This window comes from Sphaerodactylus townsendi, linkage group LG06 (assembly GCF_021028975.2).
Source record: "Sphaerodactylus townsendi isolate TG3544 linkage group LG06, MPM_Stown_v2.3, whole genome shotgun sequence".
NCBI classification, from domain to species: Eukaryota; Metazoa; Chordata; class Lepidosauria; order Squamata; family Sphaerodactylidae; genus Sphaerodactylus; species Sphaerodactylus townsendi.
Window position 1 is genome coordinate 89,158,361 of NC_059430.1, and position 26,277 is coordinate 89,184,637.

The 26,277-nt window shown below is 42.2% G+C and overlaps 1 protein-coding gene across 6 annotated transcripts in view; it reads left to right on the top strand.

Moving 5' to 3' along the window:
• CD36 (CD36 molecule) overlaps positions 1 to 26,277 on the top strand; it is a 98,616-nt gene that overhangs the window by 27,139 nt on the left and 45,200 nt on the right. For 3 of the 6 annotated variants that reach the window (XM_048502356.1, XM_048502358.1, XM_048502359.1), the window contains exon 2: positions 22,228 to 22,476. In XM_048502356.1, coding sequence (XP_048358313.1) covers positions 22,357 to 22,476 — 120 coding nt within the window. In that variant the 5' untranslated portion in view covers positions 22,228 to 22,356. Of the gene's footprint in view, positions 1 to 7,369; positions 7,538 to 11,486; positions 11,592 to 22,227; positions 22,477 to 22,660; positions 22,784 to 26,277 lie in introns of those variants that run through there. The other 3 variants (XM_048502355.1, XM_048502357.1, XM_048502360.1) reach the window with 3 other exon arrangements.

The following is a 26,277-nucleotide window of genomic DNA, read 5'->3' on the forward strand; positions in this document are numbered from 1 at the left end:
TATTCCCTCGAGTTTGGTGCAGTTTGGTTCGAGGGGAGCCACAGATATATGGACCCTCAAAAGGGTAGCCCTCATCTCCTTAGTTCCCATTGAAAAGAATGGGGGATAGGGACACCCCTTTTGGGGGTCCATAACCTTGGCCCCCCTAAACCAAACTGCACCAAACTTGGGGGGTATCATCAGGACAGTCTCCTGATGATACCCTGAAATTTTGGTGCTGATATGTTTCAAAATGCGCCCCCTGCAGGCCGAAACGTGAAAAAAACACCAAAAAATAAAAACGCCATTCGGCTCCTAGATAATATCCCCCTGACATAGGCAAAACCAGGACCAATTGAGTCAATTTGGTCCAAGATGCTGGTGGCTCTTCAGTATAGATTAGGCTGACCAGCCGTCCCGCTTTTGGTGGGACCGTCACGCCTTTGGACAATTTGTCCCGCGTCCTGCGGGTTCTACAAATTGTCCCGATTTTCGGGAGGCTGCTGCACTGCCTTGGGGGCACAAGGCAATGCGGCAGCCTCCCGTGCACCTGGCCGCAGGAGCGCATGGCCTTTTGGGGCTTGCTGTTTGCCGCTCTGTCACAGGGCGGCAAACGGCGAGCCTCAGAAGCCCGTGCGCTGCTGCCTCCTCGTCCCGGATCATGAAGGTGACCATCTGGTCACCTTAGTATAGATGCCCACTGTGAATGTCCCCATAAGTTACAGGACCCATCTACTCTTATGAATGAGCAGAAATCTTTTGAGCAAGATATGAAATTGTTTGGCAGCAATCCTCCTGTGCCTTGGAGTATGGTGTGGGTGGATGTGCTATTTCAGTGTGGTCATGCAGGATTCTCAGAAGGGTTTAAAAGCAGTTTTTCAACAGCATCTCCACCGAGATGGATAAAGTACATGACAATTTGTTACAGCTATTGTCTGTACCTTAACTAGAAAAATGCTGAGAGATCAAACAGTTTCATCTTCTGATTTTTGCCTTTTGATATACACCCATAGTTTATGGGTCCATTTCATTTGTAATACCAGCTCCTAGAAATATACACATTTTTGATGAAGGATAGTTGCATGTGGGCAGTTCCAAAAGGGCCTCATTGCGAATAGGGAAGCTGAAACTCACAGTGGTTCAGCTCATATCCTCTTCACTAAACATGAAAAAAGCTGAATTTGGTCAACAGGTTGTTCATCTGTTAAACTTTTCATGGGCGTTGTTCAACAGTCTGATTCAGCTATTTTGTACTATATTACAGGGCAATTGGCTTCTCACATATGCATATTCTCAAGCAACCCAGTGGAAGATAGCTGTTCAATACTGAGGTTGAGGCTCAAACATTTAACTTCAGCGGTTATGACTTCAGCGGGTAGTAAAATTTTTCTACAATGGCCCTTTCTGCACAAATCTCATAAAACGTTTGTAAAACATTTTCAATCTGACCTTTTTGCTTGAACTCATTCCCTTGAAATGATTCCTGGCTGCCATTTCTGTTTTTCCCTGTTTTTTCCCCAGGTCATGGGTAAATCAGTGTACTATGCTTCTATGCCTCATGCCATGGATGTAGGTAAGGGGGGGTTATCGGGTTTGAACCCCCCCATTCATGTCCGAAGCTCCGCCCCTCCGATTGTGGGTTTTTAGAACAGTTTAGACCTTTTTCGGGTTTTGGCCTGCAGGGGGCGCATTGTTTGGGCTAGCACCCCCAAAATTTCCCCAGATTCTCCTTTTAAATCCACCCCCTTCGGCATGAATTTAAAGGGAGAATCTGAGGTCCTTAATTTAGAAGAAGAAGAAGAGTTTGGATTTATATCCCCCCCCTTTCTCTCCTGTAGGAGACTCAAAGGGGCTTACAATCTCCTTGCCCTTCCCCCCTCACAACAAACACACTGTGAGGTGGGTGGGGCTGAGAGAGCTCCGAAAAGCTGTGACTAGCCCAAGGTCACCCAGCTGGCATGTGTGGGAGTGCAGAGGCTAATCTGAATTCCCCAGATAAACCTCCACAGCTTAAGTGGCAGAGCAGGGAATCAAACCCGGTTACTCCAGATTAGAATGCACCTGCTGTTAACCACTACGCCACATTGAAAGTGATGCTGTTTCAGGGTGGGGGATAATCCACCTCAAAACAGCATCACTTACAAGGTTTTTTAACTAGGGACCCCAGATTCTCCCTTTAAGGTGGATTTAAAAGGAGAATTTGGGCTCTCTAGTTTAAACACCATTGAAAGTGATGCTGTTTGGGGGTGGATTCCAGCATCACAGTGACTGCCTGGGGGAGGGGGGGACTCAGATTTTGCACCAGACTCCATTTTCCCTCTATGCCTCTGCCCAGAGGGGAGGGGAGTCTGCCATCCCCGACCTCGGAGAGCTGCTTTTATAAGCACTAGCCAGGGGTGGGGCTTGGGGAGGTGTGGTCATGCCCTAGGGGTGGGTGGGGGTGTGGCCCCATCCCCGAACCCCCCATAAAAATCTATACCTACATCCCTGCCTCATGCTGCAGTCCCCTGAGTTTTATGTAGTTATGTAGTTTTATGTTGTAAAGATTAAGCCCCTCCCCCCGCTAAATATCAAATGCTATGAAATGTTCGAAAAACAGGGCAGAGAACTTTTGTAGGCAAGGAGAGAACTCAAAAAAATGGCATCTTAAAGAGACAGCACACAAAAGTCCTTTCTGCACAGCACAAATATAATGTCTTGAGGATGTTATAAAAAGCATTTTGGAGAGGAACTCTGCATAGGTTTCTCCCCCAAGATGTCTTCAGGTAGATTTTTTCCCCCAACCTGGGTTTTTCAAAAATGGTTAAACCCTAGCAATTAATTTTTGCCAAGACAAGGGCAAGTCATTTCCTGCTTGCTGTGCGGAGAACAGGAGAACAGGAAACATATTATTTTTCCACCCAGTAATTTTAAAGCTCTTACTTTTGTTTTTTGCTCCTCGCGCCCACCATTTTGTGCTGCTGCAGAGTTTCTCCATCCTACCTGCCATTTGGGGAAGGTTTCTTCTGCTAGCAGCTCATTCGCTTGCTATTTCCGTTTAAAAAGTACATGAATAAAGTTTGCTTTCCTAGTGATTCCACAGACGTCCTTTCTTCTTTTTCTTTTGAGGGAGGTGTCTTTGTCGTGATGACAGCATGATATAAAAGTTATCAGCTGCTCAGAGGGCTGGTCTACCTCCCATTAAGAAGCAATGGGTAGACCTGTCAGTGGCAGCCTCATGAATTAGTCCAAAACATCCTATCAGTAACAGCCTGACTCAGGTCTAAGGGCTATGGCTTCCTTTATTGAATCAATCTGTCACAAGTTAGGTCTTCCTCTCTTCCTGCTGCCTTCAACTTTGTCTAGCATTATTGCCTTTTCCAGTGACTCATGTCTTCTCATGATGTGACCAAAGTATGATAGCCTCAGCTTAGTCATTTTATCTTCTAGGAAGAACTTCAGGCTAGATTTGATCTAGAACCCACTGATTTATCTTTTTAGTTGTCCATGGTTGCTGTGAAACTTGCCTCCCACATCACATTTTAAATGAATCAACCTTTTTGCTGCTATTTAAAGAATGGGTGTGGAAGGCTGTTTCTTATAAATTTATTTATTTATTTGAAACTTATGTTATGCCACTTTTTCACAGTAGAGTCTTGAAGGCAAAAATGCACAGAAAAATGTAGAGAAATGCTTTTCATGTCTGAAAGTGGCCTTTGTTATTAGATATTATCAGCTTCTATGCCCCTGGCATTTCATGTTCGAAAGACTGATCAGCAGGCTACACTGTAGATCGCAATTGCCATTAAACATCTTGTCCATTGTAATCTATGATGGTCTTCAGTTTGTTCATTACGATCCCTTTCTAAAAGTGTGCAATGTCTCTCTAGGCAATACCAATGCAGATAATGATATGGACTACAGTCAGTGGTGTGATGTCTCTCATTATCTGCAGCTAACTAATTGTATGTGCATGCATTCCACTGGCATTCTTCTAAGGATAACATCAGACCTGTGGGCTGTTTGAAAAATCTTCCACACCAGCAGCTATGCAGTTCTGCTGCTAACCAAATATCTTCGAGTGTATATGTAAAGTGATGTCAAGTTGCTGCAATTTATAGTGACCCGGGGGAGATGGGGGCAGGGTTTCAAGGCAAGTGATTAAGCAGAGGTGGTTTACCATAGCCTTCCTCTGCAAAGACTTCCTTGGCGGTCTCCCAATTCAGCTAAGCTTCTGAGATCGGATGGTCAGGCCATTCCTCATCTGCAGATATCCTTGACTTGTGCAACAACAAATGCAGAATGTGCCAGGAATTTTGCAAGGATTTTATTGGAATTGAGGATATAATGCATACAATCCACATTACAACTGCCCCAAAAGCCTGATAACAATGCTTTTTAAAAAGCCTGCTTTGGTGGTTTGAAAACATATGCTGCTATTGTACCCAGAGATGGCATCACTACTGACTGAGCCATCTTGTCCAGTCCCACTCTAGTGCTTCATGAAGCAGGGCTCTAACTACCACTTCCTGTAAGGGCGTGGACACTGTGTGGGATTGGGAAGAAGGATATAATTATAGGGAGAGGCTGCTCTGTGGCTCCATAGGCAGCCTATGTGACTTCATCTGGAACAGCCAGTTTATAATTCTTTCCTCTCTTCTTATTTGCTGCCTTGTTTCATTTAAAAAGTTCAGAACTTGAATGATAAAAAGAATGCTTTTTCTGCAAAATGGTCTCTTTTCATTGTGTTTAGCATTACATAGCATGCAGAAAAGTTTGCTTAACCAACCAAGCTAAAAAAGAATGATACCGTGTGCCTACACAAGGGCAACTTCCGTCCTTCTCAGTTCTACTTGTCACCTCCATATGACCTACTCTTGCTGCTCTATCTCTATATGGACTTGTTCTTCTGGCACCTACTGGCAGGTGAGTGACTTGCAAGTTTTGTTTCTTCAGCTTTCTCCAGCTAATCTTATCTGAAAAGAAAGTTTTCCCAGTTACGACTCAGCAGCCTTAGTGCAGAAGGGAAGAGCAACTGGTAGACAAATAATAGTACAGGCCTGCACTGGAGTAACTCTGCCCATTGATTTCAGTGGACTTTGACTGGAGAAGCCCACAGGATTGCACTGTAAGTTTGTCTTTGACAGAAGCGTTACCTGGGTTCTCCTTTCAAAACTGAAGGTGGCTTGCTGGTGGCTTATTAAATGACCAGTGAGGAAGGTTAAGGAAGGAGGGAGAGATCATGCATGACATTAAAGGTACTAAGAGAAGGAGCTGGGACAGTAGGGAATGATTGAAGATACAGGCTAGGATGGGTTGTGCATTTAGTCACTGGATCTAGAGATGCTCAGTGATCCTCTGTGTACCTGGACAGAGCATACAGAGAAAGCCCAGATGAATCTGTTCCAAAGCAAACAGAAGCCATCAGTTGTTTCGATGCTAAGTAAACATCTAAGTCTCGGGAACTTATGGAGAAGCAACTGTGTAATTTTATGTAAGTGATTTGAATATGAAAATAAGCATTTGCATACCGTGAGTTTGGCAGCTGTTAGCAAATTTGCCACAGAAAATGATACACCTGAGAGTTGGGAAAACCTGGTGATGTTCATGCTCCTGCTTCTATTTTCATCTCACCTTCAATTCTCCTTTCTGCCTCCCTTAAAGAAACCTGTGAAATTTTAGCAGAATGTAATTTATGTTACGATGTTGCTTATGGCACAAGATTCATATTGCCGCAGTGGCAGTGGCAGGAAACATTTCAGTAACAACCCCACTCCCCATCTTCTTGCTTGTTGTAAAAGTGTGTTTTGAGGATACACATGAAGCTTTCTTATACTGAATTAGACTGCTTGGTTTGCTCCATAGGTGTTCTAATGTCCAAATCCACCCTGATCCCCTGCTATGCAAAGTGAGAAGAAACAGCTGTGTTAGAACCTCTCCCACTCTGTCTCAGATATGGAAAGCTTGCTCTGTCTTGTATCTTAAAGAGCTGATGGATGAGATGGCTAATTGGTAACTTAAGATATCTCAGCACTTTCCTTTCTTCTCCCCACAATGTATTGAGAAAAGAAATGCCACAAACATTGCCCCAATAGAATCTAAGCATGTTTGCCATTCCTCAGATGAAAATCTCAGGAGTAGGGGTGCCAGCCAGGTTGTATTTGGGGTCACAAGGCTCAGCCACCCAGGCTCAGCAAGGCCCCTTCCCTCCAAATGCAGTCTTGTCATTATAGATAGGTGATTTCTGCTCAGCTTACTTTTATTACTTTATTAACATCCCATCAGTGCTTTCTGGAAATTTTTGGCTCCCAGAATGCCTATCATTATCATGAAAGGACACTCTAAGCCCATTGAGTCTAGAGTCTAAAATGATCAAATTGAACCTCCAAAAATGTCTTATTTCACTGTCTTGTATGTATGTTAGCTGGGATGAGGTAGTGATACGAACAACACAACCACCTACTGGGGTATTTGGCTGTGGTAATCTTTCGGGGGGAAAGTTTAACTGAAAATTGATCAGGCCAAGGAAAGCCTAGATCAGTGGTGGCGAACCTTTGGCACTCCAGATGTTATGGACTACAATTCCCATCAGCCCCTGCCAGCATGGCCAATTGGCCATGCTGGCAGGGGCTGATGGGAATTGTAGTCCATAACATCTGGAGTGCCAAAGGTTCGCCACCACTGGCCTAGATTCTGGGGCAGAGAGCAGATTCCTGCCTCAAGTTCTCAGACCTCAGAGCCACAATCAGCTAAGCTTTTCAGCAACTCACTAATCCTCCTCTGCATGGCTTGTATCTTTTGGTAGTCTTCTCGAAATGGGAACATCACCTGGCACTTGTATTATTGTTATTGATGTGTAACCTGACCTAGTACCTTCCATTATTGGAGGAAAATAATTTACATTGCTGAGGATTAGTTAAACATTCGGATTAATTAGTTATCAAGGGCTTCAGAAAAAGAAGAGTTGGTTTTTATACTTTGCTTTTCTCTACCATAAAGAGTCTCAAAGCACCTTCAAGTGGAGAGCAGGGCAAGTCAAACCTGGTTCTCCAGATTAGAGTCTGCTGCTCTTAACCATGGCACCCTGCTGACTCTCAGCAGACCAAAAGTGCCACAAAATTGTAAACTGTGACTAGTAAAGTTTCTTCACCCTTTCAAACCTGTTCTCCTGGATTGTACAATAAATACCTGATATCTTAACCTCCTACCAGTCCCCAACTACTGTACTAGAATGAGAACATTGTGTTAATCTCTTTCTCGGGCTAGCACTGCTTACGAAGAGAAAGTAGGGAAAAAATGGGTTGGCTGTCCTGGCCTGTGATGGTTCATCCTTATCTCTTGAGGCCATAAGGCACAGAGGCATTTATAAGCATCTACAACCAGCCTCTTTTTCCCTTCTGAGGCTGATGAAAGACCTATGGACTCTGGGAGGACTGGGGCAGACTGCCCTGCCCTGGGTTGCTACAGAGTTGCTACAGCAACTTCATTTTCTCTGTAAATAAGGAGGTAACCTTGCCGGCTTTTCTGTAACTCTACTGAAATTTGTTGGACTACAAAGAGCAGCTTTCCATCCATCCAGGTTTGTAGCATCTTCAGGCACTGATGATATAGGCTTCCTATCTGAGTGGCAGATTTGCACTGATGTTAATGGTCAGAGGCCTGTCTTGATTGGGGAAGGCAGAAAAAACTGTTTAAAGCTCCATTTCTAATGGAAGTGGTAGGATTTTGGATCTCTCCCAAACCAGGTGTTAATTGTAGTGCTTCACATTCCAGCACCATGTTACAATGGTTTACTAATTTTGCAAATGCGTGCACTTGGTGTTGAAATGTGTTTGGATGTCATCTACATTGTATTTAAATAGCATTATATATTGGGAAAGTAGTAGTAGCTGTTATTATACATTAACTATGGGAAGTTCTTTTTGTTTTGCTTGTGAAGATTATATTTATACAAGTGGGGACCTGAAAGAAGCTTGTGGGAGTAGCTATCCCATCCTTCTACTTTACCTTCCTGCCCTCTCCCCCTACATCTCCCATTATTTCTCCCTTCTGCTACCTTCTTTCTCATTCTGTATCACATCCATGCTTGTCACTTAGTCTTGCTTTCTGCCTCTCTGTCACCCTCATGACATCCCACTTTCTTACCTTCTCCCAAAAGCAACAGGTGGCTCTTTTGGAATCACAACAGATCCCCCAATTACAGACATCAGTTCCTCTTAAGGTTGCCAGCTCCAGGTTGTGGAAATAATGGAGATTTGGGGGCAAAGCCTTAGAAGGGTGAGGTCTGGGGGGAGAAGCAACTTCACTAGGCTTTAATGCTATAAACCCCATCCTCCAAAGCAACCATTTTCTCCAGGGGAACTGAATACTGTCATCTGGAGATCAGTTGTAATTCCTGAAAGTTGGCAACCCTAATTCCCTGGAGGAAATGGCTTCTCTGAAGCATGGGGTCTATAGAATTATACCCTTCTGAGGCCCCTTCCCAGGCTTCATCCCTCAAATCATCAGGAACTAGCAATCCTATCTTCCCACTGAACCTACTTTTATCTGGCCCTCTTAAGTTTTCCATTGTCTCACCTTGCAGCGTCTACTTTGGAAAACTACAATCCTCCATTACAGTGGGAACCAAAGCAGCTTACATTTGTCTCCTTTCTTCCTTTTTATCCTCACAGTAACCCTGTGTGGTGGGTTAGGCTGAAAGTATGTGACTGGTCCACATCACCCAATGAGCTTCCTCAGCAAGATGGGGATTCAAATCTCCCAGAACCTGCTTTGAAGCTCTAACTGATACGCCACACTGGCTTTCATAGAGTGGCTGCTGTTGGACAGTAGCAATAAGCTTCTCCCAGTTAAGCCGTTGCAAGTCACCCCGAGGTTGCTGCCAGGCCTAGTATTGCCAACCTCCAGGTGGAGTATGGAGATCCCCTGGAATTACAGCAGATCTCCAGAAAAGAGAAATCAACCAGCCTGAGGCTTCTTCCCTCTCCAAGCCTTGCCCTCCTCAAATGTCACTTCAACATCTCCAGGAATTTTCCAACCTGAAACAGGCACCCCTAGCCTGGTCTGGTGCTAATCAGTTCTCCCACAAATGCCAAAATAGGCCTTTAAAAGGCGATTCTCTCTCCCACTGCCTTTTCTTACAGAAATTGAAGTCTCAAATGCTGAGGTTGCTTAGCAACAGCCACTGAGGTGATCTGAGCATTTCTTTTATCATTTTTGGGTTAATTCAACCCCCCCCCCTCCATCCTCTGTGTGTGTGTATTAGATTTTACATTGTTCTGCAAACCTTGCAGATTTCTAGAAAGCTCTGTCTTGCCCATTCCTAACTCCAGTTCACTGCATTCAAATATTTAAAGATGTGTCTGACTTCACTACACTATAAAATTAATACACTATTTTTGAAGGGTACCTGCATGACAAGGTTGTCAGATTCTTATACTAAAGGTGCATTAAGAAGAATAAGAGTTTAGATTTATATCCCCCCTTTCTCTCCTGCAGGAGACTCAAAGGGGCTTACAATCTCCTTGCCATTCCCCCCCTCACAACAAACACCCTGTGAGGTGGGTGGGGGTGAGAGAGCTCTGAGAAGCTGTGACTAGCCCAAGGTCACCCAGCTGGCGTGAGTGGAAGTGTACAGGCTAATCTGAATTCCCCAGATAAGCCTCCACAGCTCAGGCGGCAGAGCTGGAAATCAAACCTGGTTCCTCCAGATTAGATACATGAGCTCTTAACCTCCTACGCCACTGCTGCTCCTGTGTTTCATAATGCATTACCGTGTTTCATAATGCAAAAAGCCATGGGATGACTCTGATACAATTGTGTCTGTTTTTAGAACCTTTAAAAAAACATTTTTTGCATTGCAACATTAACCACACTTCCCTTTTGAACTCTGTGTAATGCTGCTCTGAAATGAAGATGTTTAGGATTGTGCTGTGCAAAGTTCTATCCCTGGTCAGTTTCTCTCTGTCCCCTCAACCTGATTTGAAAAAAGTGACTGGATTACCAGTTAGAATGAAACCGGATCTCTACTGGTATAGCTCTCCATGTCAGTTTATGTCAGCTCAATTTATGTCTAGGTGGGAGATCAGCAAAGGCTCTCCAGTGTTTGCAGAATCTGCAGCATGGGTGCAGAATGTTGGCAGGGTAGACTTTTTTTGCTGGTTTTTCTACCCAAGTGATGGAGTTGAGCCATTGAACTACTTCTGGAACCACTGGGCTGGTGATTTGGGAGGAGAAAGGAAATGGGCATAGTTTACCTCACAGACTTGTGCCAGGCAAGCTGGGTCCAAGGGCAGAAGTGAGCACTGGGGTTTTCCTTTCTATCAGTATGCGTGGCCATGTAGAGCCTTGTTCTCTTTCTCTCTCCCCCACCCCAACTCCCATGACAACAGCACTGCCTTTACACTACTGGTGCACCAACAGGTAGACATGTTTTTTGCGGTCTCTCTGGCCTCAGCCAGAAAATTTACCTACCCTGACGTAATTTATATTCTGATCCTTTTGGAGGACTGGCTGTTGCATAAAAGGACTAGTCTAGAAAAGAGAGGAGAACCTGTATAGGAACTAAAAAAGGAATATTCAAAAAGGAAAAGTTTGACTAGAGAGGAATTGGTGGGGAAAATGATTTTATTTATTTATTTATTTATTTATTGTGTATATTTATATACCGCCCTCCCCGAAGGCTCAGGGCGGTGTCCATCAACACTAAAACAGTTTAAAACATCAGATACATAATTTACAATAAAATAATATATAAAATACTAAATATTTGTGGCATATCCCTGAATTTTCTATCCAGACTCTATAGGACTTTCCTTCCAGTTTCTGCAAAACCTCCTTCAAAATGTTTTCTTTTTAGTGTTGGAATTTCCTATTTTGCTCTGCAGCAGCAAAGCAGCTCCATAAAGCAAGTATAACAAAATTGTGCGTGTGTGTACTCTAGGAAGTACCTTGGACATTGTGGGAACAACTGTTGATAATGAGCCACAACAGGGACATCTGCAGAGGGACAAGGGTTCATTTCCTGTTTTTCCAGCAGTCCAAGAGTTGGAAAGGGATTTGATTACATTTGCATAGGAACTTTTAAAGCTGGGTGGAGGGGGGCAGCGGGCAGACCTGAACCTGGACAAACCGTCCATGTAGCAAACCTTACAAAGTATGTTCACAAAGATATTACCTCTCTGCCTGCAACAAAATGCATAATCAAGAGCATCTTGTTCATGTTGTCTGCTTGTTATGATTTTGAAATTTAGGTTGAATAACCCGGCTGGGTGTGCCTTTGTATTAAAGGGCATCATATGCAAAGGAGTTTCCCTTTACTTCCCTAACACTTGCCTTAGTTGGATGGGAAATTGGAATACACACACACACACACCACCACCACCACCACCACACACACACATCAGCATACAAACAGCCACTCTAATAGGTTTTTTTAAGCAATGTAAAAATAGACGTGGAACAGCAATATATGGTCAGCATTTTTTTTCCTGGTAATAAATGGAGAAGTGGAGTACATAAAGCCATTTGCCCCCTTACTGTCAAAAAGAGGATGCATTCACTCTGGTGTCAGGAGTAGAAAATTTATCAACAATAATGTCTCACAGTAAATGAATCCTCTGTTCCCTCTAGAGGTAAGACATTCTAAATTCTTTTGTTGAAGTTTGTCCCCAAATACCCAATGATGGGGGAACGGAGACGCTTTTGGGACTGTGGATGACCTGAAATATATTAATGTAATGAGCATGAATATATTTCCAAACCTCTTTAGGAAAGGTGCTTTTTGGGGGAGGCACTACTTAAGCTTCATAGTTTGCTTACTCCATAATGATACTTTGTTTCTTTTGGTATTAGATGACTGGGGAAAATTAGTTTCACTCGTGGTAAACATATTTCCAAAAAGCAGCCCTCTCAAAACTGATGAGTAATATTCCCTGAATACTCAAATATTTGACCACTATTCAAGGAAAGGAGACCTGCATTTTAACATTTTAGGGCATATGAATCCAGCTTTGGCTTATTTGTTGTTACAGAGGGCACCTGGAAATAAAGATCTTTCATTGCGTGCCTGCCAAAGTAAGAGGTGGTGGCTTGTCTGATTTTTATGTTTAGAATTTGAGTAGTGGAACTGTAAGCTTTGGTGCAAAGTTCAGCGTGTTTCTAAATGTTTTTGTTGCTGGCTCTATGTTAGAAACCATGATGAGGCCTTACTTTGTAAACGTTTGACTAGCAGCAAAAGGAGGTCAGAGTTTGGACCTCAATTAGAGTAGAAGGAATTCTGATAAATTGTTGTGGAGGGGTAAGGAAAGCTGCGTACACTTCAGCCCGGCATTAATATTACCCTGCTTCCCCCGAAAGACTTCTGTTTGAGACCTTGGAGAGCTACAGCCAGTCAGAGTAGGCAATCCTGTCCTTGATACATTAATGATATCATTCAGTGTGAAGTAGATTCATGTGTTCACAAGGTTATTGTCAGTGGTGGGATCCAAAATTTTTAGTAACAGGTTCCCATGGTGGTGGGATTCAAACTGTGGCGTAGCACCAATGGGGCTGGGCGGGGCACGACGGGGGCATGGCCGGGCATTCCGGGGGTGGGGCATTCCTGGGCGGGGCTGTGGCAAGGACGCAGCCACTGTGCCGGTCCTTGGGCGGGAAACGAATGCACGCAGGCGCAGGCTGCCACACATGCCGGTGCACCTCCTGCTAGACTGCTTCAAGTTCTGCTTGCTACTGCTGAGAGGAGGGGTGTAACTAAGGCAAAAATCACGTGGCAAAATCACCAATTAGTAACCCCCTCTCAGCACACACAAATAATTAGTAACCTACTCTCGGGAACCTGTGAGAACCTGCTGGATCCCACCTCTAGTTATTGTCAGGGAAAGCAATGGCGGAACAGGCACTGTTTGGGCTCCAAAGTATTCAGGATGGAAGTAAGTGAGAGAAATACATTATTAGGATTAAACGTGTTTTATTGATTTAATAAGATCTGATGTGATATATGAGGAACTCCCTGGTTAGGGTTTCATCTCTTATGGATTTCTCAGGAGGCTTTAAAGCAGATTTATTCTTGCTCTAGGTCTTCTGCCTACGCTATTATGGATTTAAACTACAGGGTGCCTGTAAAGTTATCACAAGAGAATGGGCGTGAAGTGCCATTTTGTATTGCAAGGGTGTCAAACTCATTTGTTACAAGGACTGAAATATGAGATTAATGGAACTTGGTTGGGCTAGGCTGGGGTGGGGAGATGGCTGCCTCAGCTGGCAAGCCTCCAGCCGGCTGCACAGTCCAGATGAGCACTGGGGAGAGAGGGAGGGGGTTTTGATTGGCCAGATTGGAGCCGGGGTGGGATGGAGGAGACTTGCCAGGATAGATTGGGAGTGGGGTGGGTGCCTGGACCGGCCAGCCTACAGAGAGCTAGCCAGGCCACAGCAGGGGGTGGGAGGGTGCCTCAAGGGGCTGGATCTGACCCTTAGCCCACATGTTTAACACCCCTGTTCAATAGTTTGTCATGTCTCTATTGATTTGACATTTAAAAGAGATTCTGCAAGACTTCTTTTTGTTGACAATTTCACTGGTGTGCACTTTCTGATCCAACAGTATTTTGAATTGGTGCTCTTATCTCCATGATAGTAATCAGCTTTCAAAGTACAATTGCAAAGGGTCTCTTAGTGACCTTTGGCATCCATTATCAGTAACCATATTACTATCTGCACTGATACACTGGACTGTTCTTGAGTAAGCGACTGTTGTATAACTCAGACAGAAGTCTGGACCCATTGCAGGGACCTGCTTAGAATTGCATAAGCAGAGGATTGGCTTTTAATACCCAGTCATTCCTTGTTGCAAGAATTGACCACCAAAGAGGATTTAGGCAATGGGGTCTTGTTGGCCATTTACTTGATAATGACATGAATTGCTGCTGACCTCATTTGAGGAGAACATCTGTCTGCTTTTGTTGATACTTCAATAAGGTTGTTCGGGTCACAACTTGAAAGTGTTCACTTTGATTCCAGCAGATTAGATTACTTAATATACTTTGTGTGGGGCTACCTTTGTCCACACATTAAACTAAACTGTCCCAAAGCAGTGGAACTCCCTGTCTAGTGAGTCCTGGGCCCTGTTGTACCTAGTATAATTCCATAAGGCCTATAAGATGGAGATGTTTCACTAGGCCTATTATTGAGGACAGCAACAAGCTACACATAAGCTGGCCTCCTTCCTTTCCCTCCCTCCTTTTCCCCTATTTCCCCATGTTCACTTCACTTTTTCCTTTCCCATTTTCTTTTTAAGCAGCCTTCCCCACTTCTTTCCCCTCTTCTGAGTTGTTAGACAAACATGATCCCTGACCATCTATTTTTGGGATCTCCCATTTTCAAATACCCCCCTCTCTCCACAAGAATGTGTAAGATTATGTTGTTACATTTTAAAATCTTGGAAACTGCCCTAAGTTCAACTTTTGCTGTGGTTAGATGGTGTGTACATTGAATAAAATAAAATAAAAAATCACTTGGTGTAAAGCACAGGTGTCAAACTCGCAGCCCTCCAGATGTTATGGACTACAGTTCCCACCATCCCCTGCCAGCATGATGCTGGCAGGGGATGATGGGAACTGTAGTCCATAACATGTGGAGGGCCACAAGTTTGACACCTATGGTGTAAAGCATTGTGTCCAGGCAGATGTTGACAGGTAAATAGCCAGACCATACTACTCTGTAGTATAAATCTCTGGATCATCGCTATGTTTTATTTCTGAGCATAAATCAACATGCAGAATAGTACATTTTTCAAATCCTAAATGGCTTGAACCCTGCAGGGGACAGGAGGGTTTCTTTCTCCCTGTTGCCTCACTCAGATAAGGTTTGGAGATGAGGAGAAAAGCAATCAGAAATGGGATTTTCACACTGGTGTTGTTCTCCATCTCTGGACTGCTCTTCCCACTAAAACTCACCCATTTCATGTCATGCAATCTTATGGAGGCCAGGCCAAGGAACATTGAGTGCCTGCATTCTGAATTGAAGGTTGGGATCAAGGTTATTAATACTGGTACTAATGCTTTTATGACCTGATTTTAGTGTTGTTTTATACGCTCATCAAAATGCCACAAAATATGACTGCCAATTAGAGGTGGATTTATCATTGGGTTAGTCTTATTTCTTTTTTTGTGGTGTGTTGATTGTTACTATAATGGAGCTTTTATTTTTAACTTGACTTGACCTAAGCAGGTCTCCAAGGAGGTGGCATATTAGTGGGGCTGATTTTGTATCATTTTGTAAATTTCGATAATGATGAAATACACTTCATAAATAAAATTGGCTAATAATATGAGATTATAAGAGAAATTTAAATAAAAATATGTATAGTTATAAATAGGTTAAAAAGAAAAAAGGCATATTTTAAGAAACAATAGAAAAAGAAGAAAAAAAGAGGACTAAAAATAAAGAAAAATGTGAAAAAAACAAGAGAATAATACAAAGAAAAAAATGTGACTTCCAGTTAAAGCTATTTGACATCCTAGATATTAAATGTATAGTTGTTAAAAAAATAATAATGTAATTTTAACATTGGAGATAGTTTATCATACTTTGGAGATCAAGATTTTTTGAAGGTATTCATTAAATGGTTGCCATGTATTTTACAGTGTTGTCGACATTTTGTTTTTTAAGTAAATTGGACAGTTTATCGAGAGAAGCGAAGTCAATGAGTAGAAGTATCCAATCTTTTATCAGTGGTGCCTTCTTCTTCTTCCAACTTCTGGCAATCAGGAGTCTGCCTGCCGTAATCATGGACCCCTTCCGCACACGCAAAATAATGCGTTTTCAAACCATTTTCACAACTGTTTGCAAGTGGATTTTGCTATTCCGCACAGCTTCAAAGAGCACTGAAAGCAGTTTGAAAGTGCATTATTCTGCATGTGCGGAATGAGCCATATATAGAAGTAGATTTTTTTTTGTTTATTTATAGAAGTATTCACCATGTTTAACAGAAATAATTCTGGTTAGAAACTCAAACTGATTCTTAATTTTTTAAATATTATTATAACCTTTAACCAGAAATCTTTAATAATATCACATTTCCACCACATATGATATGTTGTGCACTTTTCTTTCTGACACCTTCAGCACTGAGGTGACAAGCCTTTGTACATCAGGGGTAGTTTACTTGGGCACAAATACCACCTATGCATCATCTTGTAAAAGTTCTCCTTCAGTCTGATGCACCTGATAAACTTTAGATCTTTCCATACCCTTTCCCAAGAATCCATTAGTATGGTTTTATTCATATCCTGAGCCCATCAAATCATGCACACTTTGACTTGTTCAGTTTCTAATTCTCTTTGTAATAAGATTTGGTATAGTTTACTCACCACACCTTTCCCCCTCCTTTAAATATTTCCCAAATTTCTAATTCTTCTATTTCAAACCCTTTTCCTTTATCAATTTTAAATTTGTCTAATTGTAGGTAAACCACTGACATTGATTCTTGTTAGTTTTAATATCCCTCCTATCTTTTAATTTGTATTCTAAACCTGTCTTGACTAATGTATCCTCATATCTGACTTCATTGCCTTCGTAAATAGTATTTAGCATGACTGCATCATAAGGTGATATCCAGGATGGAGTTCTCCACATGTTTTCTCATACTATATACTTTGGTTTCCTAATAATGTGATCCATAAAGTGTTTTACCTCTTTCCCACCTGAATACCATAAATAAAAATGCCACCCGTGAAGTAAATCGTGTCCCTCCAAATTGAGTAATTCTCCATCTTCCAATAATAACCATTCCCTGAACCATAACAGAGCTAAACTTCTTGGTTGTAGAGACTTAGTCCCCCTCTCTTAGTTTCATCACATAGTATTTGATATTTAATCCTTACCTTCTTTTTGTCCCAGATAAATTTAACTAAGTCTTTCTCGGGTGGGAAACGGGTGGGAAGCGCCCCAGAAGGCAGTGCGCTCCTGTGGCTGCACGCACATGTGCACGCGGCTGCAGGAGTGCACTGCCTTCTGGGGCGCTCCCGTTTTGGTGGGAAATGGGAGCACCCCAGAAGGCAGTGCGCTCCTGCGGCCATGTCCGCGGGAGGCTGCCACACTGCCTTTTGGGGCGCTCCCGGTTTCCCGCCCTGTCACAGGGTGGGAAATCGGGGAGCGCCCCAGAAGGCAGTGCGCTCCTGTGGCCGTGTGCGTGGGAGGCTGCAGCACTGCCTTGCGCCCCGGAAGGCAGTGCGGCAGCCTCCCACGCACACAGCCGCAGGAGCACACTGCCTTCTGGGGTGCTCCCCGGTTTCCCTCCCTGTCACAGGGCGGGAAACCAGGAGCGCCCCAGAAGGCAGTGCGCTCCTGCGGCCACATGCGCAGGAGGCTGCTGCACTGCCTTCTGGGGTGCGCCCCAGAAGGCAGTGCGGCAGCCTTCCAAAAATCGGGACAGTTCAAAAAACCCGCAGGACATGGGACAAATTGTTTTAAGGCGGGACTGTCCCACCAAAAGCCATAGGCTGAAAGCATGTTACCCAGAAACCCCCAATGGCAGACAGGAGATCTGAGTATTAGATACACATGACAGATTGCTTAAAAGCGCTTTCATTCCATGTTGCTTATTGTTACGGCATTCCAATTCCCTTCATTTTTGGTGCTGCAATTTCCATCATTATTCTGGAGTTGGTGGTCAGCTTTCAGATATGTAGTGTTATTTTTTTTGAAGAATTATGCCTGCTACAAACCAAGATTGTTGGCTTCCATTTCAGATAGTGCGGCAGGAGGGGCATGTCTTGAGATAACCTTGGCCAGGACATACCCATTCCTTTCTGGAATTCCTACAATCATCCTGAAGCTGGTGGCCAATTTTAAGTCAGTTTTGAGATGTCCAATACAACCTGTTTCCTGGCCCTAAAAGCCAGGCTAGAAAGGAATAGGGCTGCCCACTGGGTCAGCAGCTTTAAGAAGGGTGTTGTTGTTGTCTTCATATCAAGCCACTGAAGAAATCTAGACAGGGAAGAAAAAAACAGGTAACCCTATGTGGGAAGAGAGCTGTTGACTTATTTCAAAGTTGTGACAAAGCAGATAATCTCAACTAGAAGAGATAGTGTGAGGAAATCCTCAAGCCTGTTTTGTATTCTACTTTTTAAAGGAAACACACATTCCCTGGAATAAACTCCCTTCATATATAACTGCAATCTAAAGATATCAGAAGTGTGATCCTAAGGCCCTTCTGGGTCTTTCTTTGGAAGAGGCACAGGTAAAATCTAAGTACCATTTTTAACCAAAGGTGTTCATGACAGCAAGAATTTTGTTAGCTCAAAGGTGGATACAGGATAAGATGCAGGATGTGGAGACTTCGATTTGCCAAATCTGGCACATGGACATTTATGGATAAGGTCACAGTATACAAGGAAAGGAAAGGGGGGGGGATCCTCAGTACCTAGCAATCTTCTATGATATAGCTGAATAGAGTTAAGTTCAATGAAAACAGCTAAAGAAGAAATTCTAGATTCTAGGTAATTAAGAGTCTATAGAAGAAGATAAGCAAAATGTTTAATTGTGCTGTTCAGGTTAACAAGTATGTCTATTTCCCTGTTTTTTGCCATTCTGTCTGTTTTCTGGTTTCTTTTTGATATATTTATTGTTAAAATTGTATGTAAATAAAAAATTAAAAAAGATTCCAAAAACTGAAAAAAAGCCAGATTGTTATGGTGGAGCAGAACCCCACCCTGCACAGAACTGGGCTCACAGGAAAGGCAGCCACTGACTGCAGCTTCAAATAGCATCATGAAGAAACTCTTAGTGCTGAAGTATGCCTGATGGTGCATAGAATGGTGCATGTAATATGGCCACCATTTTATGTAGTGAGTATATTTGTTCCCCTCAGCTTCACAAGTAGGGTTGTCAAACTCCAGGTGGTAGTTGGAGATCTTCCACTATTACAAATGATTTCCATGTGATAGATCAGTTCACCTGCAGAAAGTGGCCACTTTGGAAGGTGACACTATATCCAAATGAAGAACCTCCCCTCCCCAAACCCCACCTTCCTCAGGCTCCACAACCCAAATCTCCAAGTTTTTCCTGACCCAGAGCTGATACCCCTGCTCATGAGGCTATGTGTGGGCTTGGGCGGGGGCGGGGGCGGGGAGGGAACCAGAAAAGCAGTATTTGAAATGGTATGGTTGGGAATGCCTGTTTTTGATTTTGTAGCTTTTCAGTCAAATCCAGCCTCTGATTTCAGTCAAATCTAGCCTTTTTTGTAATTCAAGTGAGCAATATTGAAGCAGTTTTCTGGGTGTCACCAATCTATCTAATCTGTTTCCTTTTGAAAATGACAGTTTAACCATTCTGTTGCATTCTGTGATATAGTCTAGCAAACTTCTGGCAGGAGCTGGTTCATTTGTCACACTTTATATTCTTTTCTCAGAGCTGGGCTTGCTTATAAATAAACATTATTAGCTTTGATTAGCTAGCTGGGGTCTTTCCTGGATAGAAAAGATCTGGCCAGTGTGGTTCATGCCCTGGTTACATCTAAATTAGATTGCTGAAATGTGTTCTATGTGTTCAAGGCTATCCTTGAAAAGTATTTTGAAACTTCAGTTGGTACAAAGTGCTGCAGCCAAGAAGTTGACAGGAGTGGGTCAGACAGTGACCATATCACTCAAGTTTGCCCCATGTTCCCAGACTTCCAATTTATTGCCAGGCTTAATTCAAAATACTGATCTTGTCCTTCAAAGCCCTTCATGGTTTGGGAAGGACTTTCTAATTCATTGCCAACCTGCCAGACCATTACAGTAATCTTAGGAGGCACTGCTTTGGATAGCCCTGCCTTCTGCATTAGGTGGATGGCAACCTGGGAGAGGGCATTCTTTGTCTTAGCACCAAAGATCTGGAACTCTCTCCCCAGGGAGAATCATTTGTCCCCTTCTGTTGCCATATTCCACCAGCTGGCAAATTATTTTCTTTTGTTTGCCATTCTCTCATGACCCTCTCCTTCCTAACCAATCTTTTTGTTTTGTATGTATTTTAGCTGTTTTTTAAACTCTTTTAAAATCGTTTTAAATTATGTATGTTTGGGAAGAGGGTTAATTTTAATAGTTTTATAATGTGATTTTATCAATTCTTAGGCAGTTTGATGGCCCTTCTAAGACCAGAATGGTGGGATAAAATTTTTGTTGATGATGATAATGTTTCCCCTTCTGCACAGCCCTGAAAGGAAGGCTAGACTGAGAGTGGCTGGCCTGGTCTCCCAATGAATATTGTATCCCAAAAGGTGATTTTAGTTCAGCACTCCCCAGTTCTTGTTACACCCTAATTGCTGTACTGTACTGCTTTGGTAAGCAGTCTGGGTCTTTCAGTTGCCCCCTCACACATACAATACCGCAGTGGGCCTTATATTGACCAGATGCTTCTGCTTCCTGAGGGTAGCATTTTTAGAAACTTTCTAAGCAGAACCAAGAGTGTCTCCAAAGGCTTGTTGAGGAAACACGTTTAATGCTCCTTCCTGTCAGCTTGTGAAAGAGTTACATGTGGATAAAAGGAAATAAGCTGTTAATCAAAACAATGCCTGACCTTTTAGACGTCATTTCACCTAACAAAGCCTGGAAGAAATGATCCTCTGCTGGCCATTGGGACACTTTCATTTTGCAGAAGTGAATCTCTTCAATTCTGCAAGATTCCCTGACTCTTTTTACTAATGTATTTGTTGTAGTTAAATATTCCTTTGACTTCCTGCTTGATTTTTTTAAAAAGAAAAACTCTTCTAGTCCAGAGGGATTTTTTTTTAAATAGAGTGGTTTGGTTACAGGCTGGATTTTTCCACTGCTTATTGCATGGATTCATGTCAACCAAAAAAAAGAAAAGAAAGAAAAGGATTTCTAAAACTCTAAGCACAGGATGGCAATCAATCTGTGGTTAAGTTCATAACAACAACAAAAGTTTGCCTTGACTGACTCCTTGTAGCGTTTCTAACAAACTTGCTCAGCAGAAGCTTATGCCAGACTGCTGTTCAAATCTAGATTAGTATGTGTCCAGCAATTATTTCAGCAACGATGTATTTATATTTTGACATGCAGCTTTAAAACTGGGTGTGTGTGCACGCACGCACGCACACACACACACACGCACGCACGCACGCACAGGCACACAAATACTTCTCTTTCAGAGCCTGAGGCCAATTTCTGACATCAGTTTAAGCATGTGACAAAGTAGGGTTTTTACTGTCACTGAATTCTTTCTGGAAAATCTACTTTTTTTCTCTCCAGACTTGGTGGCTGAACAGTTTTCATAGGGTAAAGGGTAATTTGTCTGTTTGTTTGACATATGTAGAATTGTGTTTGGATACTATCACAGCTATAAGGCAAACAGAGGAACAAATGAATCACAAAATCTGTCTGCTTTGACCCAGAGACAGAATTCAGGGAAAACCTGGTCTATTCAGTTGTTAACCTGGACTAATTTTCCTTTTTGTGTTTGTTTCTCAATATTTACCTTTTTAATTCTGTTAACAGAAAACCGTTGAAATATTCAGATATTAGCCAATCAAAAGAGCAATGTATATCACTGGACAGGCTGCAGAGTTATTGGCTTAGTATATTTTTCTATGTTTGGTTTTTACATTGGTAACACACTGCCATTATCTGAGTGATGGCAAATGGGGGTGGGGGGAAGGCTGCCTTCACCTAGAATTCTACCCCTTCCCATAGACTTTTTATCTTGAAGAAGCTGGACTCTGCACATTTGGGTCTTGCAATTATTCAATGATGTAGATTCAAGCCTACTACGAGCCAGATCACATTTGGTACAGCCATCAGTGGAAGATCATAGTACCAGCAAATAACTTGCACATGTGAGTTAGCTGTTACAGCTCAGACATTCCTCAGCAGAATGGCTTGCAAAAGTGCTCACTCATTCAGCAGTCAAGCAATCCAATGATGTGTCATCAATGCATGTATGAACCCATCTTTGAATTTAACATAATTTGGATTACTTTTTTTCTGTTTTTGAACACAAATGGTAGTACTGAACAATGAGATTCTCAGCAGCAGAGAAGGTACCCAGTTCTAAGCTGATAAGAATATGCTTTTGATTTCTGGATATGCTGTGCTTGGCTATACATGAATACATTTTACCTGCCACAAAACTTGCTGGTTGTTTCATGCTAAACAGTTTGTGGACATAATCTGACATTATCTAATTGCTGCTAAAGATGATGAAATATTTGTCTGAGGTCTAAATTCTTGTCCATGCCATTAGTCATACTGAACCTTGTAATTTGATCTCTTTGAAAAGTGTGCTTAGGTTTGAGAATCTCTGGCCAGCTCTGGTGGTGTCTGTGCATCAGGACGAGAGAGCTCAAAGAGAATCCCTGGGAGCAAACAAGACTTCACCTTTGACCTTGGTCTGCCTTCAAAGAGGAGAATGGGTTGTGACCAGAGCTGTGGTCTGCTGTCTGCTGCAATCATTGGTGCAGTTCTGGCTGTGTTTGGAGGTGCCCTGATACCAGTTGGAAACTATTTCATTGAGAAGACAGTAAAAAAGGTATTTAAAAAAATTAATTCAATTTTTTTGTCTGTCCTCATGATGCAACTCACAAACACTTCAGATATTTTTCTGTTTATATATAAATGAGGGTAATGCTCTCTTTAAAAGCAATACTTTGTTTTCCTTATTCAGTCATTCTACATGCCCCACCTATTAAGTTCAACTGCATGAGTAATTTTGAGGTCACATATTAGCAGTGTACTCAAGGAGGAGAGTTCAGTCTTAACCGTTTCTAGCCCCTCAAAGAAAACTTAGGAAGAAATGAAGAAGAGAAATTGTCTTCTGCTGGACAGTCCATTTTACAGTAAGTGTTGATATTTAATCATTTCAGAAATTTATCTGGGATGCTCATGATATATATTTGTATGCGAGCACATCCCACACACCCACAACAGTCTTCTGGTTGCCAGCCTTTTAGTTCTTCTCCTGTGTAAGATGATCTACATGGCAAGATGACCTACAGCCCCCTCCTTTTCTATAGAGGATCCCACCATGCGGAATGTATTTTCTGAGGGAATGAGGATGGGGGACACAGTCTTTAGAAGATTTTAGGTGATGCTGTAAAGTCATTATATTTGCAAGGGCTTTTAGAGGAGTTTAGAGGAGTTTAAGGTGCAGGGATTTCTTGAGAGGGTTGTTAATAGGGGTCTGCTGTATTTTGTATGTATTTAATTTCTGGGGTTGTAAACTGCTGAGACTCACAAAGGAAAGGTAGGAATAAATATTTTAATGAGTTATTTTTAAGTCAAACCTTGGACTTTGGAACTTTGTTTCAACATAACGAGAAACACTTGTTTGTTTTCACCATGGTTTGTTTGTAAAATCATGATTTGGATCATAGGCAGTTACTCAACTCCTGGTTTGCCTTGACAAAGGTTGGTTTCATCATCTTCTCCGTCGCCTGGGATAATGTCACCGGGAACAAGCCAGTATTAAGCCAGGATGTCTGCAATTGAATGTTATGAGACAAAACTAGTTGGTTAATTTAAAAAAATCTTTCAGATCATGGTGTGATATACCCATTAGTGGACTGGGTAAATGATTGGCTGGGACTGGGACAGCCAATCATGCTAAGTATTGTTAGGTGAAACTAAATATGATTTTGTGTGACAGCTTAGTTGAGTTGTATTTATGCACATAATTGAGTAAAAGCTTTTGCAAATTATATGGAAGAGCAAAGTGGTAGAGAAGTTACTTTCTGGTGAATGAAATTTTAAATGTTAGCATATTACTCCTGATAATATAGCACTTAGCATTTCTGTGCTAGGTGACTGGTCAGGAATCATAGAGAGGAATCTCTCCCTGCCTCCTGTCTGTTGTTGTTGCCATCTTCTTCCTTTTTCCTTGTGCACATTGCAAGAGTATCCCAACATCTATCCAGGTCATTACAGTAGCCCAAAATGATACCTGGAGTCTTGCAAAGTCACCTTGTGGAACTTACAACAACATTTTGGATTGACATACTAAGTTAACGGATGCCAAAGTGTTTGGTTGTCCGATCAAGTACAGAGGTGTTGGCCAAGCACAGATACCTAATCTTTAATCTTGTGCAGTAAAATCCAAAGCACAACCCGAATTGGCTAGAGTGCTCATGGAACTCCAAATGACTCCTGAAGCCTTGCAAGACTTCACCTACCATTTTGGTGGCCTGAGCAACTTGATGGTGTGGGATGCATCTCAAGATACCTATGTAGACCACATAAATCCCTTTTGTGGGGGGCAGGGAGTGCCCTGATTTGAGGGTTTAATGAGTAAGTCAGATTTTTCTAGACACCTGAGGGTTCCTCTGGATATGCAGAGCACTTTCCTCCCCCATGTATAGTTTTTGCTATCTACACAAGGCAGGGGAGACCATGGAATCAATTAAAGTGAAACTCTTAATGTGTGCCATATCTTGTTGGCCCAGCAAAGTGTTACTTCTTGTAGGCTAGTGGATTGATCAGAACTGGGGCCTTTCTAATTTGCCCTGCCCACTTGTTCTTTGTAAAGACGTAGCCAATTTTTGGCTTGCATGGTAGATTTTGCTTGGAAATACCCAGTGAAACCCTAACATCTATATTGAACTGCCTGTTTATAGTAGTTACGTTAGGTTTTAAATCCACTTGCAGGTTGCATCAGTAGCAATTATGTGTCATACCAAAGGTGCTGCATAAATAGAGCAGTTGCAAACTTGACTCGTGTACATACAAGCTGAATTAAATGCTGAGCTCATTCATTTGGTTGCAAAATGTCTTAATCAGGTTGGTGTGGAGACCATTAATTCTGCTATAGCTATAATCTAACTAGATGTGGGGAGAAACTATCTATTTCTGCCTACCACCAAAATTGCTTGGACTTCAGGTAATGACTGATGAGTAGTGGCTGCAACACGAAACTATGAGTTTGGTATGGAAATAACCACTCCTCCTCACCCCAAGTGTCTATTCCTCCTGGAATAGAGAGCATAACCTGGGTGGTAGGGGAAGAATGGACAGACTTAGCTGATGCTTGCTTTTGATCTTCACTTCCAATAATTTCTCTAGATCCCTGCAAGGCAAGGGCCTCAGCAAGGATTTGAAAGGCAGCTTCTTTTGGGCAGTTGTTCAAGTCATTTGGAGGTTGAATGGGTTGGTAATTGGCCCATCTGTGTTTTGGGTGTGTTCACCCAGAAATTTTTAGGTCTTTCTGATGGACAGCTCAATTTTGTGTGTTCAATGACAACAGGACATTCCAGAAATATACCAAAATTATGTGACCCTTAGGACCACCATTTTGATTCTGCTTACCTAACAGCAGAATAACAATAGCACAGCAACACTAAGAAGACTGTTACTATTTTCATATGTGAAATGTTGGAGGCAAAACTTTCTGATTTTTTAAAATGGGAAAGTGGTAGTCTTATTTAATAAGCAGTAATTAGAAGCATTTTTGTTTAAAACATGAAAAAGAGCTAAATTTCTCTCAAAATACAGATCCTGCTCTTTGTCAGGATTCTTCTGTTCTTTAAATAACAACGTCCAAAGGTGGATTTTCACAGTGCAAATGTGCCACAGCAGAAGAGCCAGAAGTTGGTGACGAATCGAAGGACAGGAGTATCCTGTCTGTGAGATAGTATCCTCTATCCTACTTAAATATTTTGAGTTATAATTGCTAATTATTTGTGCTCCACAATGGTTTCAAATAAGTGCTTTAAGCTTGGAACTCATTCAGGGCTCTATCAGTAGAGTTTAAAGTTGAGTCGCTCTGGTAAGATGAGAAGGTTTAGTAGTCTTCTTGAACTCATTGCAACCTTCTACCACACTTGGAAAAGAATACTCTCCATACAAGATGTTCTTTCCATAAGAAGGTTTTGCTTTAGCAGTTGCAAGGTTACACAAGTCTATTCTATACAAGATTATAAGGCTATACAGAACTTTTCAGCAATAACAAAGTTGAACACACACTGAACTTAACACTATCAACTCAGACTCTATCACTTAGCATATCATATACAATACATCCAACATGATACTTTTCTCCACCCCGGCATCAGCCTCTCATTGGTCTAGAGTTACAGTTGAACTAACCAATCATGTTAAAGGTTAACTGCTCCTTCGCCTCTAGAGTGACTGTCTCCAGCCTCTGGGTTTTGCAAACTTCTGCTAACTTCAATAAAATGACCTTTTACTGAACTTTTACTGTCTTTTTTATGTATCATGACAAGTTCATACCTAACTTTCCTCTTCATGGCCTTCATGGCCTCATGGCCACTCGTACTGATGCTGCAAAGAGAAAGAGTAACTGCCACTTTATTAGGGAAAGGCTATTGCTGTAAATTCA